This window comes from Lithobates pipiens, unplaced genomic scaffold, assembly GCF_037356315.1.
Source record: "Lithobates pipiens isolate NorthernLeopardFrog02 unplaced genomic scaffold, aLitPip1_a1.2 Scaffold_13, whole genome shotgun sequence".
NCBI classification, from domain to species: Eukaryota; Metazoa; Chordata; class Amphibia; order Anura; family Ranidae; genus Lithobates; species Lithobates pipiens.
The window spans coordinates 102850537-102871021 of record NW_027507718.1 but is presented as its reverse complement, the minus strand read 5'-3'; the positions used below and the strand labels follow the sequence as shown (position 1 = coordinate 102871021).

General features: G+C 44.7%; 1 protein-coding gene across 1 annotated transcript in view; it reads left to right on the top strand.

The window, feature by feature from the left end:
• Positions 1 to 20485, top strand: part of SMC2 (structural maintenance of chromosomes 2) — a 69648-nt gene that overhangs the window by 15480 nt on the left and 33683 nt on the right. The window contains exons 3-10 of the mRNA XM_077475352.1: positions 2348 to 2497; positions 2583 to 2705; positions 3380 to 3418; positions 4610 to 4720; positions 12093 to 12137; positions 15035 to 15268; positions 15388 to 15537; positions 16124 to 16357. Coding sequence (XP_077331478.1) covers positions 2348 to 2497; positions 2583 to 2705; positions 3380 to 3418; positions 4610 to 4720; positions 12093 to 12137; positions 15035 to 15268; positions 15388 to 15537; positions 16124 to 16357 — 1086 coding nt within the window. The remainder of the gene's footprint in view (positions 1 to 2347; positions 2498 to 2582; positions 2706 to 3379; positions 3419 to 4609; positions 4721 to 12092; positions 12138 to 15034; positions 15269 to 15387; positions 15538 to 16123; positions 16358 to 20485) is intronic.

Below are 20485 nucleotides of genomic sequence, written 5' to 3'. Positions count from 1 at the left end.
ATGAGTATGTGTTTGGAGTCCTTGAATCAGCCAGTGTGAATCACTCCAATGAAGTAGAAGGTCTTAAAGCGCTACTAAACAACAGCTTAAAAAATAAAATAAAAAATCCCTCTGCAAATCAATATTATAATGTGTATACATGAGTGGCTGGGGCTGCGATATTGTCACTCACACATGCTCATGGGAGCTCTTGGCTACAGCACGGAGCTCTGAATATACTGAGTTTACTACTACAGATGACAGTGGAGGTTGCCAGTCAGCATCCTGGACCTTTGGGCAATTCAGCTGGCCCTCTTCCACTGGTCTGTCTGCTTTCAGGGTCTCCCTGTAAGAGTGCAGTCAGACAATGCCACCACAGTGGCATACATCATCCATCAAGGAGGGACAAGAAGTCATGTTGGATTTTAATCCTGTCTTGGGTAGAAAATAATGTTTTTGCCACCTCTCTCCCCTGACACACATCAGGGTTTGGATGTTCTTCGCACCCAAATCTCTTTGAACCTCCGAAATTCTGGGTCCCTAATAAGAGTTCATAAATCCAGAGAATAATGGAAATCGGTCCACTCCAGCCAAACTTAAAATGATTGTAAAGTCTTGTGTGTTTGTTTATAGAAAAAAAAATGTTATACTTGCCTGCCCTATGCAGTGGATTTTTACAGAGCAGCCCAGATCCTCCTCTTCTCAGGTCTCTCTTCTGTGCTCCTGGCCCCTCCCTCCTGTCAAGTGCCCCCACAGCAAGCGGCTTACTATGGGGGCACACGAGCCGAGTCACAGCTCCCTGCGGTCCCGTCCCCTCTCTCACCTGATTGGCTAACTGACAGCAGCAGGAGCCAATAGTGCCGCTGCTGTGTCTCAGCCAATCAAAATGGAGAGACTCGGAGGGCCGAGAGACTCGTGGACAGAGATGGGGCTCAGGTAAGTATTAGGTGGGCCGAGGGGGGCTGCTGCACATAGATGGCTTTTTATCTTAATGCATAGAATGCATTAAAGCGGCGTTCCAGTCTGAGTAAAAAAAAAAAAAAGTCAGCAGCTTCAAATACTGTAGCTGCTGACTTTTTTAATATAAGGACACTTGGCTGGCCTGGGAGCCGTGATGTAGGCCACCAAAGCCGATCCTTCCATCGACTTTGGGTGCCGGCATCCTTGCAGATTCACAGCCTGTTTCGTAATGCGCGAATCGCGCATCGCTTTCTGAATGGTCCCGTTGTCTTCTGGGACACGCACAGGTACCAGAAGGCGACAGGGACAGGTGACAGGGAAGGAGAAGGGCACAAAAAAAAAGTGGAAGGAATGTACCTCGCTGTGGTGCCATGGGATGGAAGTTCTGAAGAAAACATACCAAAAAGGTATGGAAAAAAAAATCCAAAAACTAGGTGGGCTGGGGTGTGCTTTTCTTTCAAACTGAGTTCAATTTTTTTTTTTCCTGGAACCCCGCTTTGAGATAAAAAAAAAAAAAAAAAAAAACCTTCTGACTTTACAACCCCTTTAACCTGGAAAACTTCACCCTGTGTCCTGCATGGGTGAAAATCCCTGAGTACCGCAAGGACCACAACCCAAATATTGGGGAAATGTACCTGCCGTCCAGGACACACATGGATCTTATATCTTAATATCCCACTTTTGGACGAAGAGTCTTACCCCCTTTTCCTTTTGGGCTTGTTTGCTTTGTTGCTGTATTGCGCCCCCCCCCTCAGATTCATTGCTTTGGGACATCCCATGTAGTAATAACTAGTAAATGCCTGTATCCGGTGATGTATGCTTAAGAATTTTTCAGATTTTTGGTTTACTTGTAAAATCCTTTACTTGAGTACATCACAGGACACAGAGTTCCCCCTCCCTTTAGGCTTGTGTTCCTTTTTTATTATATATTTTTTTTAAAGTAAAACAGGCTTTGGAGGGTTTATTATTTTTTTCTCTGTCTGGCCAGTGTCCTTTGCCTGAGGGTGGAAGCATAACCCATGTAGTAATGAATATTAACATCTTTGTGTCATGTGATGCTTATCAAAAGATATCAAATACATGCATTGCACATCTTAATCTTGTAGGCAATTTTTGTTGGTCTCCAAGTGTACAGGTAAAATTTATGATGATTATGTTCTTGGCTGTTCCAACGCAGTGCAGTTAACAGCCAAGACTGTTGCTTTAGTTTTGGCGTCTGACTAAATTTCCCAAATTTTCAGATATTTTTTTTTTCTAGCGATCTTTTTTTTTTATTTTTATATATGCATAAAATTTTTATTTTTATATTTGCCTGAACAAAATAAATCATACTGATTATTTAATGCCGATAATGTTTTTAAATGCAGTTTTATATTGATGTGTGGGTACAAATATTTGTGTTTTCCAGGTTAGAGCTTCCAATCTGCAGGATCTTGTGTACAAAAATGGTCAAGCCGGCATAACTAAAGCCACGGTTTCAATCACCTTTGATAACCATGATAAAAAACAGAGCCCTCTGGGATTTGAGGCACACAATGAGATTACTGTGACAAGACAGGTAATTATTTGACATTATTTATTTACACAGTACAACGGAGTGATTTATTATCCTTGTAACTAATCTATATATTTTTTAAATTTAGGTTGTAATCGGTGGCAGAAATAAATATTTAATCAATGGCGTTAATGCCAACAACACTCGGGTACAAGATCTATTTTGCTCCGTGGGTCTTAATGTCAACAATCCTCACTTTCTCATCATGCAGGTATGGATTGTTCCATCTGTAACAATGGTTTTGTGGAACATACTAGACACTCATTTTGTTTTTTTAAAGCAAACAATTCAACTCGGTCTATGGCTTTTAGCCTTGCCAATCCCCAACTTCTACTAGCCTTAAAGAGGAAGTAAACCCTGGTGGGTTTTCTTTCCTTTCTTCTTCCCTGCAAAGTAAAGGCATAATGTGCTAGCATGCATCGCATACTAGCACGTTATGTGACACTTTCCTGCAAACAAAGCCCGTGTGGTCATGCTGCAGGCTACATCCATCTTCGTCCATCTTCCTTCCAGGGCTGCCGGTCACGGCACATTCGCCTGTAGAAACTGCATCGACACAGTAAATATCTCCTACAGTACCTAATAGCTAAGCCTTATTATAGGCTTACCTATAGGTACAACTTTGAGAGGGAGGTTTACAACCTGTTTGTGTGAAACTACACAAATACCCGACATGATTGGCATAAGAATGTATTGAAAGGTTGGCTTTATCTGGCTGTCTTAGTACTAGTTAAGGAAGGGCAACTGTTATTTATGTTTGCTTTAATTATGCACAATGTGTAACCAAGAGTAACAGTGTGTATCATGATTTCTAAGGCAACATTTTTAGTTATGGTTTTCCTCTTCCATTTTTTTCTTTAATCTTTAATATTTTTTTTGGCACAGGGAAGGATTACCAAAGTTTTGAATATGAAGCCTCCAGAGGTAAAAACATGTCTATTAAATGCACTTGTTTAATGTATAGCTTTTGGGTTGTACTGTAATTGTTCAAGGCTGTGAACTGTTTTATTTTCAAGATGCAGCCACTCTACAATAAGTGTGTGAGGGACAGAATGGAGTTATTTTTTACTTTTGTCGCCTTACTTTTGATTGAAATTTGTGTGTTTTGCTCTTATTTATGTCCTTTTACCATAGTGCAAAATTATTGCAATATTGAGTGTAAAAATTAGCGTGATTTGATTTTTGTTACCACTGTGATATTTTGCAAATGGACAGAGCCAGCAATGTTAATGTGGAATACATGGGAAGTTGCTCTTTGATCCTCTGCCAATTGTCATGGAATCCAGTACCTCCTTAGAATACTAGTTGTCTAGATGTCTTGAACTGTAATGTTTCCCTGATCACGGATGTAGAACTGAGATTGCAGTCAAGACATCCTGATCGTCATTCTCCTGGGTCAGTGACTCAGAAAGTACTAAAGACTTTGGATCAGACGGATAACTAAAGTGGCAGCATTTTCTGTAGGACGGGTCAAAAATGGCACCCTCCGTTAAGGTCATAAAGCAGAATTCTTTATTATGAGATCTATCTTATTGCTGTCCTTTTCCATCTTAGTTGATTAGCAGATGTAAACATTTCAGTGCTTTTGAGCCATTGATCTAGTGCAAGGATGCAAACTAGGACTTCCGACCATTTCCATCAAACTCCTTCCAGGGCAGTGACTCAGTTTTGAAGCCAGGAACATGCTGGCAACTAGCAGTTTTCCAAGAGGATTAACAATGAGTTCATATATATTTCTCTCAATACAAGTTTATTTTTAATACTTGGAGCTTTTAAAGCATGGCTGGTCTTATTGATGTTGTATACTGCATACACATTCAGCCAGCATTTCCCGTATCGCAGATTAGCAGCTCATCTTGGCGTGCAAAAATTGTGTGTACCCATATACTCATTCAAAGTGAGACATGACGACTGTTACAACCCATATTTGTATGGGTGTTTAAGTGGCATACATATATTGGGCTATATTTAAAGACCTACCACTTTGCTATTGTAAGGGCTACTATTGTGATAAGCTCTGTACTTAGCTGGTGTATATAAAATATTTTAGAAAATGTTATAACTTCTGTGAAACATAATATTTAAGATGTAACAGATCCCCTTTACTTTTAACAGATTCTTGCAATGATTGAAGAAGCAGCTGGCACCAGGATGTATGAATGCAAGAAAATTGCTGCTCAGAAAACTATTGAGAAGAAAGAGGCCAAGCTAAAGGAAATTCAGACTGTAGGTTTTTTTTTCTTTTACAAATGTTTTATTGAAAGTCAAGCATAACATATTAGTAGTCATGTGACGGAAACATCAAACAGAAGAAAGAGGACAAAAAAGGGGTGTCTCAGTGGAGGGAGGGTACATAGGTGATATAATATTCTACACGGCAATAAAGGTAGCAAAAAAAAAAAAAAAAAGGCCTAGTATAAACAGGTAATCACAACGTTGATTCGATTGCGCCACAGAATGGGCCATATGGAGTGCAGCCTAGCTCAGGTATCATCAGAGATGTTGATGTAAAGACACATACGTTCCGGACTATGCTGCTGAGTGGACATAAAGAAGCAAAAGAAAAAGGATAAAGATAAAAAGTAGATGAAATTTTCTTCCCCAAGATGTGTCACCACGACTTCGAAATATCTCACGTCATTGTAACCGTCATCCACATGTCGATTCCTCAAAATGGGAGCCACCAGAAAAGACAGATAGAAAAAAGGAATAGATAGAGTACAGACCGTGGGTAAGAGTGCCCACATAGAGGGAGTACAGAAAAAGATAAAAAGCAAGAGGGGGGAAAGAAAAGAGAAGGGGTCCTCAGGGGCCGCGCCCACACGCCCTTAAATTGAAGAAGGCTGAATGTAAGTTATCCATGGTTGCTACACTCTGAGAAATTTGTCATGGGTGTCAGAAGTAAATGATGTCAGCTTTTCATTAACCATTATGTCATTCATGTGATTTTTAACAGCTTCAAAGCTAAGTATTGGAGTTTTCCATGCTCTCGCGATGGTAATCTTGGTGGCACTAAAGAGATGCTGAGTTAACTGCCGCTCCGGGCGAAGAAGTTCAGGGACGGGTTTACATAAGAGGGCTTCGAAGGGGTCCCTTCTAAAATTAGAGTGTAGCATATTGAGCAGTAGGGTATAAACCCTAATCCATAATCTGCAAACTTTAGGGCATGTCCACCAGATATGGGCCATTGTGCCTGCACTTGCACAGCCCCGAAAGCAGTTGGGTGAGTAGGAGGGGATAAAGCAAGCTATCCTGAATGGCGTATAATACCACCGGTAAAAAACTTTGTATGCATTCTCGAGGATGGACACATTCCTGGAGCTTTTCATAAGGGATAATGTCATGGTCTGCCAATCCTCTACATCCAACCTCCTACCAAAGTCCATCTCCCATTGAGGTTTTTTTTTTCATCACGATGGTGTAATTAAAGGGCAGCTCAGTATCTATCGAGATATCTATCTATCTAAAATAGAGATAAATAGATAAAGATATATATCTCTATCTATCTCTATTTTTTCTTAACAATACTCTTGATAGATGTGTGGGGTTTTCTTGCCATCTACAAATATCTGCATTTTGAATTTCTGCACTTCACAACATGATTTTGTTGAAATGCAATGTGGTTTGACCAGAATGTATTTTAGAGGACCTCAGAAAAAGAATTATTGTAGCTTACAGAACTGGTAAGAGTTGCATAAGAATTTCTTAATATTTAGTAGTCCACAGACAATGTTTATCAGTCCACGGTTAGGCTTTACTGCAATGCTGCATGGATAGATAGATCTGTGCATGCCTTTCATGGTTTGACAGAGCAGCTGTGCTAAAAACGAGCCTTTCTCTTTCGTTCATTGATGGACACAGTGTTCCCTTATTCAGAACCATAGGGTTGTATCGCCCTCTTCAGGAGTAGGACACTAGGCAGAAAAAAGACTTGGCTACGCCTATGGGCAGTCGTATGTAATATACACCCTCTCTCTCTGCTATAGGCCTTCAGTTTTTTTGTTTTTTTTTGCCTAGTCAGGAGTAAGGACCAAATTCCCTGCTGGGATCTCTGGTCCTGTCAATTTTTTGTTCTTGCTTTTTAAATTACTTTTTTTTTTCTCTTGGATTTTTTCCTGTGACATCTACAATCAACTGCCGGACTGGACACTAAGATACAGTGGTCTACCCAGTCTGGCCAGCGACCGCGCGCAGACCACAGCTACGTGCTAGGTCGGCCTGCGTCATAGCCCCACCAGACGGGGGCTGGCCCTGCAAGTTAAATGTCTTGCCAGGTCGCATATGACCGGGTCTCGGCCTGTGTCACAGCGTTCCTCATGGCCGACACTTCGGTGGCGAGGAGGATCTCCTCTCCTTCTCTGGAGTGGTGTGGGGCGTGGGTACTCCCTGGAATGGTCTGTTCCTCTGGGGTTCTCCTCCACACCCCCCACCCCTTCCCCGTGTGAGGCCCAGGCCTCTAGCTTAGGTGCTTCGAACACTGTCAAAGCCACACCCCCCCACGGGTTGTCACTCTGGGGGGTTAAACTTGCTACCTGCTGGATGGTTGGGCGAGTGACCAGGCATCTGCAGATTCGCGCCCCCTACGGTGGGCCGCCACAAATTTAGGCCGCGGCTTTGTGGCCTACCGAAAACTCGCAGTAGGCAGCTGAAAATTTAAGCCGTGGCCATGCCGGATGCCTTCTTCCAGAGGGACGGCGCTGTGGGGGTTCTGAGGGCGACCCCCCTTGTGGGGAAGTTAAGTGGGCCCTCCGTAGGCGCCCCCTGTGAGGGGTGTTAGTGGATGCCCCCTTTGAGGGGTCTCAGCCAGTACCCCCTGTGAGGGGTTCAGTAGTACCCCCTTTTGCTGGGTTTCCGTAGGCGCTGCTTTTGTGGGGTCTCAGCCAGTGCCTCCTGTGAGGGGTCCAGTGGTGCTCCCTTTGTAGGGTATCCATAAGTGCCCCCTGTGTGGGGTCTCAGCCAGTGTCCCTGTTAGGGGTCCAAGGTGCCCCCAGTGCAGGGTCTTGGCCGTTTCCCCTTGTGAGGAGCCTTGGTCAGCGCTCCCTGTGCAGTCCCTCAGTTGACGTTCCTCATGTGTGACCTCGGTGACGCCCCTGTGCAGGGCTTAAGGCACCAGAGGTCTCAGTCGGCAGCCCCCCTGTGTTCTTTGCATTTCCACAGGCGGTGCTTGGGCATATAGGCTAGTAAATGGTGACCTCCCCTGCCTCATCGGTCTCGACTGATCCTATGTCTGGCTCTGCCGTCGTGGATGTGGCCCACCTTGCGGGGTTGGTGGCCACACTCCCTGTCATGTCTGTTAGTGAGGTTGTTCCTCCACAACTGCAGTGATGCACAAGAAGGTGCTGGTTGCCTCCCTTTTTTTACATCTGTGCAGGAAACTTTAAAGATGAAGGATGTAGCTGAGGCGGGGGTGGCGGTCCCCTTGGCACCCATAAACTGTCTCGCATGGCAAAAGTGTTCCTTTCTCCCTCCTATTTTCGAATATTTGTTCGTAAAGACTGGGAGTGTCAAAAGCATCCCTTTGTGGTTCCAAAGACGCTTTGCTGTAAGGTACCTCTTTGTGGGGTCCTTCCTTAAATAGTGGAGTGTTCCACCAGTAGTGGATCCCCCTGTCTCTGGGTTGCGCAAGGTGACCATGATTCTGGTAGAGGAGTCTCTGGCTTTTAAGGATCCGGCTGACATACCTGGAGGGGGAGCAGATTCCCTCTGCTTTCGCTGAGTTGGCGGACCAGTTGGTCTGGGGGCTGCAGTTTGTATGTGATGCCACTTGGACGCAGTTCCCTTGGTTGCTAAGCTCTCTGTTTCTGCAGTGGTGCTTAGACATGTATTGGGGCTTAAGTGTTGGTCTGCGGACTGGACTTCTAAAAAAAAAAGCTCTGACTGAGTTACCATTTCAAGGCAGTTGTCTGTTTGAGGCTACCCTGGATGTCATCGTTACGAGTCTCAAATGAGGGAAGTGTAAGAGTCTTCCACAGTCTGAAATGGGGGGGGGGGAAAGGGCCTTGTAGCGGATGTGATCCTTCTCGGCACGCAATGGATCTGGTCTGGCGAGCTGAGAGCGGGGCTCCCTAGACCAATGGACAAGGCCCCTTCAGCATGAAGGCACGTCCTCACCTATGTCATAGTGTTCCGGCCTTGAACCCCCGAATAGGGTTTTTCCTTCCAATTGGCATTTGTCACCGGAAAGGGGGCAGTTCTCCTTGGGGCTGTGCAAGCCCTGTTGCTTCAGGGTGTGCTTTCCTGGTTCCAGTGGGTACAGAAAGTCAGAATGGAGTCCATCCACACGGTGGTGGCTTCCCTTCCTCATGGGGGCTTTCGGGGTTCTGTCGACATCACAAATGCTTATTTATGCACTCCTATATGTGCCCAGCACCAACACTTCCTCCATTCTGTGAGAAAAGAGCATTTTCAGCTCGTGGTGTTGGCTTTTGGTCTTGCCTCTACCCCATACATACTCACAAAGGTGTTGGCCCCAGTTCTGGCGTGGTTACATCAGTGGGGGATTGAGATCCTGGGCTGCTTGGACGATCTTCTTCTGTGAGCAGTCACCCCTACCCTGAGGTTATCAGTTGGCTTCTATACTACCTGAAGTCTGCTCCGGCTCCTTCCAGAAAATTGGATTATCTGGGCCTGACTCTGGTTTCAGCTCTGGCTCATCTGCAATCCCAATGTGAAAGCCCGAGTTTCACACTGAGATCCCTTTCACACTGGGGCGTTTTTCAGGCACTTTAGCTTTAAAAAAAGCACCTGAAAGAAGCCGCAACTGCAATCCCAATGCAAAAGCCAGAGTGCTTTCACACTGAGGCGCTGCAATGGCAGGGCGTCATAAAAAGTCCTGCAAGCAATCAATGGGAAGTGTCTTCAAAACGCCTGAAAAGCGCTTTTGGCAGCAGTGCTTTATACCCTTTATTTGGCCACTAGCAGGGGTTAAAAGCGCCCCAAAAACGCTGGTAAAGCGCTGCTAGTTTAAGCGGTGCTTTACAAGCATTTTTTTCGGCGCTGACATTGTGAAAGGGCTCTTAAAGCACTTGGGCTTTCACATTGGGATTGCAGATGAGGCTTCTTTCAAGCGATTTACAGGCGCTTTTTTTAACGCTAAAATGCCCCAGTGTGAAAGGGGTCTTAAGGATTTTTACCTTAACCCTTTCCCAGCCAGTTCTTTACGTTGTATGGACCTGACAGCGAGGGGTTTCACACACAATTTGGGCACACTTTGTCCCCTATGTAATGGGGAGGAATAGTTACACCCAAGCACATAAAATCCCACCACACATATACACACATGAACCTAAATGCTTGCGTCGTGGGTGCCTACGCGTGATAACTTTGACTGTGACACACGTTGCATATTGGCGCGTACGTCAGAGGGAGAGCAACAATTCTAACACAAGATCTCCTTGTAACACTAAACTGATACCCAATAAGAGGCATTTAAACTGTCGCCTATAGAAAATATAATGTGTCCCCTTAAGAGCCCCCCTCAACACTTATGTCCCCATCAAACACTTGTGCCCCCACCAAAGCACATTTCTTTCTCCCTGCACGGTCCTATATTTCCCCTGTAGAGTACCATTACCGCTGTGGTACTCCTCTAAAGGGCTGGCTGTAGTGCAGACATACAGCACTTATCGGCTCCCGCCTGGCTGTTGCACGGGCACACTGTATGTGACATGGCAGCGTTAAGGTCACTGAATTGCACTACGGGTGGGCGGCAGGAGGTGCAGCCAGTCTGCATTGAATGAATTTGAACTTCGTTGAGCAGAGACCGTCCCCGCAGTCAGTCTAATGAGTAGCTGCAGGCCGGAGGACACATGCTAGTTGGAGACCCCTGGTGTAATCTAATTGTGTAATCTTCAGGCCCAATTTTTTTTTAAAAATGTGTGCTAATAGCGGCAGCAAATAGGGTAATGCTTTCTATGCATTAAGGTAAAAAGCCGTCTGTGCTGGATGTCGACCTCCCCCCTCCTTTTCCTTACCTGAGTCCGATCCAGTGATGTGCGCGAGAGCAGCGGCTCTCGCTGCTGTCTCCATCCTCACTGGGGAAATTGATAGCAGCAAGAGCCATTGGCTGTGGGGGTGGGGGAAGGGCAGAGTCCCGCTGCCTGTGTCAATAGATGCAGAAGTGGGACTCGGGATGGGGTGGGGGCACTGGACAGAGTGGAGGAGCCGCTGGCGGGGGGGACCTGAGTAGAGGAGGTTCGAGGCTAATTTTGACTTTATGTGCAATTCCATTGCACAGAGCAGGTAATTTATAGAAGTGTGTGTGTTTTTTTTTTTTTTTTTTTTTTTTGTCCCCCCCCCCCTTCAAAATTCCTTTACAATTGCTTTCTAATGTTAACCCTTTCCCGCCGAGCGTACGCACATCTGCGTACTCGGCTTCCGGGGGTTATACCGGGATGATGCCCGCACCTGCAGGCATCATCCCGGTACCGTTTTTTACAGCAGGCGATTGGCTATCCAGGCATAACAACCGATGCGGCTAAAAGCCGCTCGGCTGTTATGCCGGAGGAGCGGGAGGGGACGTCCCCCCCTCCCGCCGCCTCTCGCCGCTGTTACCGGTGCTCCCGCTCGATCGGGAGCACCGATTAGAGATCCGTCGGCTCTGGCTGCTGGGGAGGAACTGGAACGAAGCCGTAATCGGCTTCGTTCCACTCTCCTCATCGTAAACACGGAAGCGACGTCATGACGTCACTTCCCGTTTACTCGGCTGCCAATGGCGCCGGTTTTAAAAAAATATCCGGTATTCAGAATCGCCGTTTTCGGCGATCTGAATACATTGAAGTGTAAAGGAGGGGTGGGGGGTCTTTTAGACCCCCGATCCCTCCATAAAGAGTACCTGTCACTACCTATTACTGTCACAAGGGATGTTTACATTCCTTGTGACAGCAATAAAAGTGATCAAATTTTTATTTTTTTTTTTTAAACAATTTAGTCATTTAAAAATAAATAAAATAAATAAAAAAATAAAAAAAAATTTTTCAAAGCGCCCGCCGTCCCCGCGAGCTCGCGAAGCAAAGAAAACGCATACGGAAGTCGCGCCCGCGTATGTAAACGGTGTTCAAATCACACATGTGAGGTATCGCCGCGATCGTCAGAGCGAGAGCAATAATTCTAGCAGTAGACCTCCTCTGTAACGCTAACCTGGTAACCGTAAAAATTTTTTAAAGCGACGCCTATTGAGATTTTTAGGTACCGTACTTTGTCATCAATCTACAAGTGCGCGCAATTATAAAGTGTGACATGTTTGGTATCTATTTACTCGGCGTAACATTATCTTTCACATTTGGCAAAAAAATTGGGCTAATTTTACTGTTTTTTTTTTTTTTTATTCATGAAAGTGTCCCTTTTCCCAAAAAGTTGCGTTTAAAACACCACTGCGCAAATACCGTGTGACATAAAATATTGCAACAATCGCCGTTTTATTCTCTAGAGCCTCTGCTAAAAAAATATATATAATGTTTGGGGGTTCCAAGTAATTTTCTAGCAAAAAATATGGATTTTAACTTGTAAACACCAAATTCCAAAAATAGGCTTAGTCATGAAAGGGTTAAGCAGGTTCAGATCAAAATAGAAATGTAACTGTTTGCATTATTTCCCTTAGATCCTAGAGGAAGAGATCACTCCAACCATACATAAGCTTAAAGAGGTAGGTGCGACAATTTCACTACTTAAGAGCTTGTTATATTTGCTACTTTAAAATTATTTGGGAAGCAAACTAATGGTGAAAACTCTTGTTTTATGTTATTCAAGCTGTAACGTGACATACATCTGTCATGTTCAACCCACCAAAAATAAAATCAAAAACACTGCATTGCTCTAACAGGGAAAAAAATGTATTTCTAAAATCGCATACTCTGTGGATCAACAATCTGCAATGTTTTCTCTTTTAAAAATGAATAGCCAGTTATATATTGTGCATTTAGAAGCAATTTACAGAATTGGCTTGAACTAGCTCCTTTTGAAACAGTATTCTGTGTTTCCTTCTACACATCCTCTTCAATTAGCAAAATCATTTTAAGGAGCTAGTGACCAAAACTGAACTTTTTACAGTGCATCTGGAAAGTATTCACAGCGCTTCACTTTTTTCAACATTTTGTTATGTTACAGCCTTATTCCAAAATGGATCAAATTACCATATTTAGCGGCGTAAAACACGTGCTGGAGTATAACACGCACCCCAAGTTTAGGAGGGAATTTTAAGGAAAAAAAACTTTTAGGAGGGGGCTTACATTTAAATGCCCATCAATGCAGCCTTGCCCAGTGTCATTTGCAGCATGATAGTTTAAAATTTCCGCCGCCGAGATACACAGAGCTGGATGTCCTGTGTACTCAGCTCCTCTCGCAGTCCAGCCCTTTGGTCACGCTCCTATGATGACCATAACGCAGGTCCAATGGCGTGACTGCGAGCAGAGCCGAGCCTAGCAGAGTACACAGTACATCCTGCTTTGTGTATATCGGCGGTGCTCGCTACTCCAGACAGCGGGGATCGGCATATAATGCGCACCTACATTTTCCCCCTAATTTTAAGGGGAAACAAGTGCGGGTTATACGCCCATAAATACGGTATTTTCCTCAAAATTCTACAAACAATACCCCATAATGACAACATGAAAGAAGTTTGTTTAGAGACCTTTGCAAATTTTTTAAAAATAAATATTGACAGCCTTTGCCATGACACTCAAATTGAGCTCAGGTGCATCCTTAAGATGTTTCTACAACTTGATTGGAGTCCACCTGTGGTAAATTCAGTTGATTGGACATGATTTGGGAAGGCACACACCTTTCTATATAAGGTCCAATAGTTAACGGTGCACGTCAGCACAAACCAAGCCATGAAGTCAAAGGAATTGTCCATAGACCTCCACCAATCCAGGCCTGTATGGTAGAGTGGCCAGACAAAAGCCACTCCTCAGTAAAAGGCACATGACAGCTCGCCTGGATTTTCTCAAAAGGCATCTGCAGTACTCTGACCGTGAAAAACAAAATTCTCTGGTCTGATGAAACAAAGATTGAATTCTTTGGCCTGAATGGCAAGCGTTATGTCTGGTGGAAACCAGTCAATGCTCATCACCTGCCCCAATATCATCCCTACAGTGAAGCATGGTGGTGGAAGCATCATGTTGTGGGGATTTTTTTATTGGCAGGAACTGGGAGACTAGTCGGGATCAAGGAAAAGATGAATACAGCAATCTACAGGGACATGCATGATGAAAACCTGCTCCAGAGCACTCTGGACTTCAGACTGGGTCAAAGGTTCATCTTCTAAGAGGACAAAGACCCTAAGCACACAGCCAAGGTAACAAAGGCGTGATTACTGGAGAACTCCATGAATGTCCTTAAGTGGCCCAGCCAGAGTCTTGATTTGAACAGGATTGAACATCTCTGGAGAGATCTAAAAACGGTTGTGCACCAATGCTCCCCATCCAACCTGATGGAGTGTGAGAGGTCCTGCAAAGAATGGGAGAAACTGCCCGAAAATGGGTGTGCCAAGCTTGTAGCATCATACTCCAAAAGGCTTGAGGCTGTAATTGGTGCCAAAGGTTCTTCATCAACAAAGTATTGAGCAAAGGCTAATAAATACTTATGTACATGGGATTTTTTTCTTTTTAATAAATTTGAAAGGGTTTCATTATGGGGGGATTGTGTGTAGCATTTTGAGGAAAATAATGAATTGAATCCATTTTGGAATAAGGCTGTAACATAACAAAATGTGGAAAAAGTGAAGGGCTGTGAATACTTTTCGGATGCACTGTATATAAGAGAATGTCTTGGTAGGGCATTGTACATGGGCAGGATTAGGTTTCTCCCTCTTGATCTGTACCTATTTTAATACCAAGAGCATCTTTCTTGTATGATACAACCATAAATGCAAATCACATTGAAGTAGAGAGATTTAAACTTTTATCTTATACCTAGCTTGAAGCTCCTGAGTCAAAGTAAGGCTTCTTCCTTCAAAAGTTCCTGGGTATTTGTACTTTGTAGCATCTTTCCTCTAAAGCAGAATTTCTGAGTGTGTAAATTATAGCTGCTAAAACAGATAACAAAAATCTGCAAGGATGCAGCAGGGTTGTGATGGCAGTACTGTATACAATGTGCAGCCCCTTGGCTTTCTGTGTCCCCTCCCTGCCTCTACCCTGTTCAGAAGTTTTGTAATTTATTTCACAACCTTCTTGTTTAAGGCCTTAAGCTGGCCATACTCTGAGTACATTTTGGAAGGTTCCCAATGAACAGATCAAAATTGGTGTTGACACCATCCTGCCTCGATTGGGCAGAAAACTGACAGCTGAACAGTAGCTGAATCCAATCAGGTGCAGCCTTTTTTTGGGGTATGCTGACAGCTAACCGCAACAGCTGTCGGAAAACAATAACTGCCACTGTAAATTTGACTGTCCATGGTTTGTGTGTGTGGTGATGTAGAATTTGTTAGATTTTTTATTTTTATTTTTTTTCTACAGTGTATGGCAAGATTTAAAGGCAAAAACCATGCATGCAATCATTGCCTTGATAATACATTTTCTACTTCATCTAATTTTGACTTTATAGGAAAGGTCCTCTTATTTGGAGTACCAGAAAATCACAAGAGAAATTGAACATCTGAGCCGTCTTTATGTAGCTTATCAGTTTGTTTGCGCAGAGGAGACCAAGGTCCGCTCTGCAGAGGAACTGAAGGATATGCAAGAGTCTATACTGAAGCTTCAGGAGACTATATCGGAGAATGAGCGAAGAATAAAAGAACTGAGCAAAGAGATAGGAGAGCTGGAGAAAAAGCGAGACCAGGTATGTCCGCTTCAACGGGTGGCAGTATTGGTGAATTTAGGCTTGCTGCATAATTGTACAGATGCTAGATTTTTTTTTTTTGTCACATGTAGTAGAAATGAGTATTCTCTACTTTGCAGGAAATTGGAGGAGCATTGAGATCTCTGGAAGAAAGCCTTGCAGAGGCCCAGAGAACTGATACCAAAGCTCAGAGTGCTTTGGATCTTGTAAAACAAAACCTGAAAGGAGAACAGAAGAAGCGCAAGGATTTGGTAAAGAGCATGGAAGACGTAAGTAAGAAAATATTTGAATGTTTAAAGCAGCTCTTCAGTCATTTTTTTTTTTTTCAACTTTCCACCTTCCATCCAACTTTAAATCTTCTACCCTTGTTGTTTTAACTTTGGATAGTAAAACATTTTTTTTTCTGCAAGTAAATACCTTATACAGCCCACTTCCTGTTTCTTGTCTGGTCATTAGCCTAGGCTTATGACATCATGCACACCTCTCTCACTCTCCTGAGAGTTTGCCAGGAAGTGAGTCATAAGGGGGCATAAGTCATAAGGGGGCCAATGAGAACTGCAGAGTTGGAGGTGTGCCTCCTGTGTAAATCCAGGAAGTAAACGGGCAGCACATTCAGCTGCCAACAGTTAAAATGAATGCAACCAGACTTGGTGGAGTGATATTTCTGCAGAATATTTGGCAAGTATAGAATCAAAGTATGTATGAAATAATATGCAAAGTGGTCGCAGGGAAGCTTCAAAATGGCAAAGATGGTTTTTATTACAAAATATCTGCACAGACTGCAGTTCCTCTTTAAGTAGGTAAAGTATCTCTTGTATCTGTGTATTTAATGGTATTGGTTTGACTCTATTGAAGGATGCCAAGGCAGTGATCAACAAGGAGAAGGAAGTTAAGAAGATAACAGACAATTTTAGCTCCTTGCAGGAGACCAGCCAGAAGGATGGAGAGGCTTTCACTGCTGCTCAACAACATTTCAACGCTGTCTCTGCTGGGCTGTCCAGTAATGAGGATGGTGAAGAGGCTACACTTGCTGGACAGATGATGGCTTGTAAGAATGACATCAGCAAAGCAGAAACAGAGGCTAAGCAGGTATTTGAGAATAACCGCCAAAGCCAACTTAACTACGCTAAAGTTGCATTCACACCTGAGCATATAATTTTCAGCAGAAAGTCACACACTTTTGCCACGATTTTGTACATGTCAATTAGGGCTGCAACTAATGATTATTTTCTTAATCGATTAATCGGCCGATTGTTTTTTCGATTAATCAGATACAATCACAAAAAAACGTAATGTTCAATTTTTTTCGTTTATTTAAAAGTAATCATGAAAAAACTGAGTGTTACACTCAAACTGCAGAATAAAAAACGTTTAACATTACTGATGGGGCGCTATTCCTCCCGGGGACACCAATGATGGGGCACTATTCCTCACTGACACCAATGATGGGGCATTATTCCTCCCACTGACACCTATTCCTCTCACTGACACACTATTCCTCTCACTGACACACTATTCCTCCCAGGGACACCAATGACGGGGCATTATTCCTCCCACTGACACCAATGATGGGGCACTATTCCTCCCACTGACACACTATTCCTCCCGGGGACACCAATGACGGGGCGCTATTCCTCCCGGGGACACCAATGATGGGGCACTATTCCTCACACTGACACCTATTCCTCCCAATGACGGGGCACTATTCCCCCCCACTGACACCAATGACGGGGCACTATTCCCCCCCACTGACATCAATGACGGGGCACTATTCCCCCCCCACTGACATCAATGACGGGGCACTATTCCCCCCCACTGACATCAATGACGGGGCACTATTCCCCCCCACTGACATCAATGACGGGGCACTATTCCTCCCACGGACACCAATGACGGGGCACTGTCCCCCCCCCCCCCCCCCCACGGACACCAATGACGGGGCACTGTCCCCCCCCCCCCCACGGACACCAATGACGGGGCACTGTCCCCCCCCCCCCCACGGACACCAATGACGGGGCACTTCCCCCCCCCCCCCCCACGGACACCAATGACGGGGCACTCCCCCCCCCCCCCACGGACACCAATGACGGGGCACTCCCCCCCCCCCCACGGACACCAATGACGGGGCACTCCCCCCCCCCCCCCCCCACGGACACCAATGACGGGTCACTCCCCCCCCCCCCCCCCACGGACACCAATGACGGGGCACTTCCCCCCCCCCCCCCCCCACGGACACCAATGACGGGGCACTATTCCCCCCCCCCCCCCCCCCACGGACACCAATGACGGGGCACTATTCCCCCCCTCCCCACGGACACAAATGATGTGGCACTATTCCCCCCCACTGACACCAATGATGTGGCACTATTCCCCCCACTGACACCAATGATGGGGCTTTATTCCTCCCACAATGGTGTTTCTGGGGGGGGGGGCATAATAGAGCCACATTGGTGTTTCAGCCGGGGGGGGGGGGGGGAATAGTGCCCCATCATTGGTGTCCCTGGGAGGCGCTACCCCCCCCCCCCCGCAGAAACACCAATGTGGCACTGAATGTTGTGTGTGCTTTTACAACTTGCCGATAGCTGCTACCTTTTTCTCACACTCTGTGCAGCTCGGCTCAGTGTCCTCACAGATTCTCTCCCTCGAGGCAGCAGCGGGCGGGGCTGAGATCTGTGTGAATGTCACGTGACATCAGCGAGGAGGAGAGGCGCGCCGCGGATGTGCAGCGGCGAGTGTGTGCCTGATCAGAGAGCGCCGCCGAGGACACAGGAAGGATGAGATAGGAGGAAAGGATTTATTTCGTTTTTTTTTTCAAGGAACATACAGGCGGAAGGTGCGGACCAACTAATCGATAATGAAAATCGTTGACAACGATTTTCATCATCGATTATTATCGATAATATCGATTAACCGTTGCAGCCCCAATGTCAATGTAAAAAGCAGAGAAATGCCTGTTCTGCCCAAAAAGAAACTTGTGTACCTTTTTTGAGCTTCACGCGTTTTGGTTCAGGCGACAGAACGCTCAGATGTGAACAGGAGCCATTTGAATGAATGGAATTTTGCTTGTTAGGTGTTTTTGAACTTTTGAGATGAGCATTTGTTTTATGAACTGAAAACGCTCAGGTGTGAATTCAGCCTCAGTGACAGCTTGGTTAGCTACACCCATTCATTAATGCAAACAAGGGAACAGCAGATCGTGCTGTTCTAACTCAATGTATAAAGAGTATAGTAATGGAAAAAAATTTAAGTCGTTTATCCAAACATTAGAATGGGGTTGATGCACGATTAAATCAACCTTGACTTGGAATGTTTTTGTGCTGACATCATTCGGATATCCCCACTCAAAGCCCAGGATGTCATATGACGTACTGCGAGGCGGGAAGGGGGTAAAGGAAATCTTTCATGAGTGAAATTATGAAGGCTGTCATTGCTAGCGTTTCATTCTGCAAATGCTAACTGTCACTTGTCAAAATTATTTAGTGACTAATGCAGAACCAAGTATGCAGATAAGTTATGGCCTGCATGCTTCTTTGTCAGTAACTGACTGTTAATGATAACCATTTTAAGCGTCAATGCTGTCTAATACACACCTTAAAATCTCTGTACCATCAACTTTAGATCTTCTAAATGTGATCTGAGAAGCTACCTAGGGACTCCAATCCAGTCCTTGCAATACATAGTTGGCAGATCTAAAGGAGATTTGCACAATAAATTGTAATGTGTGGTGAACTTAAGGCAACTAACCTGCATAAAGTCGCCTATAGCAGTCTCCTTTTGCGTCTCAGGAAAGGTTTACTCAAAATAATACAAATTACCTGAGTATTGTTGCTTCCCTTTTGCATCTCCACAGGTACTGTGGAAGTTGTGCTCAAAAAAGGCAAGCAGAGGGCAAAGAACTAGTCACTAGTATTGCCTGTAGACTCGCTGCACCTGATTGTTCTTCATTGCTGACTGCATCATGCCTTGTTCTATGAAGTGTTGCTGTGTGAATGTGGCCTTCTTGGTAGAGGAGCAGGCTTTGAGTTTGAATATTATTTGTCCCCTGATTAATGATGGGGTATGTTGAAGAAGTAGGAGAGTTATAGGCGGCACAGATCCACAGAAGAAATCAAGTGGAAGCAAGAAGATCCTTACATGGCAGTTCCTAGGGTACAGCTTTCGCTCTGGCAGAACAGCGAAAGGAACAGTGCTGACATCACAAAATCTCACTCCAAATATCCTAAACTAGCAGTCAGAAGCAGCAATGCTTTAGCTCAGGGGTAGGCAACCTTTTGAGAGATGAAGATCTACTCTAACAACACTGATGAAGTCAAAGATCACCAGTAAGACAGTTTTTTTTTTTTTTCATTTATTCACTACAATACAAGGCCCTTTCGCGCCCTTCCTTCCCAGAACAATTTTCAGCTTTCAGCGCTCTCTCGCATTTTCAATGACAATTGCGCGGTCATGCTACGCTGTACCCAAATTAAATTTTTAGCATTTTGTTTGCACAAATAGAGCTTTCTTTTGGGGGTATTTATTCACGACTCCGTTTTTTTAATTTTTTGCGATATAAGCGAAAAAAGAGCGTAAATTTGAAAAAAAAAACAACAACAATATTTTCTTCTATTTTAAAACGAAATCCAATAAAATCTAATTTTGTTATAAATTTAAGCCAAAATGTATTCTACATATTTTTGGTAAAAAAAAAATTCCGTTAAGGGTATAATAATTGGTTTGTGTGATCACGGACATATGTACGCAAATAATCGTGTACAGATGTGTGCAGGTGATCACGGACATGTGCAGATAATCATTGGGACATGTGATTTTAGTGGGACATATGTGGGGGACAGGTGTTTTTATTATTTGGGGACGTGTGGTGACTCTAGACTGGTCAAAAGCTGTAAAAAACAGCTTATACTCACTGATCACCAGCCAGCTGCAGCGATCCGCTCTCCTAGCAACCAGCTCTGTGTTTACATCACATGACGGCTGTGATTGGACAGGGCCATCATGTGATCAGGAGGGCCAATCACAGAGCCCTCCTGCCGATCGGAGATGCACCATGTCCGGGTGACACGAGCGCATCAGGATCGCGGCGCGGGTGATTTCCCCTCCTTCTGAGGAACGTTCCTGAACGTCCACTCAGAAGGAGAGAGCGCCCACCTGGCCGTTTATATACATTGGCCGGGTGGGAAGTAGTTAATGAAGGGTTTAGGAGTGTGTTGCGCTCAG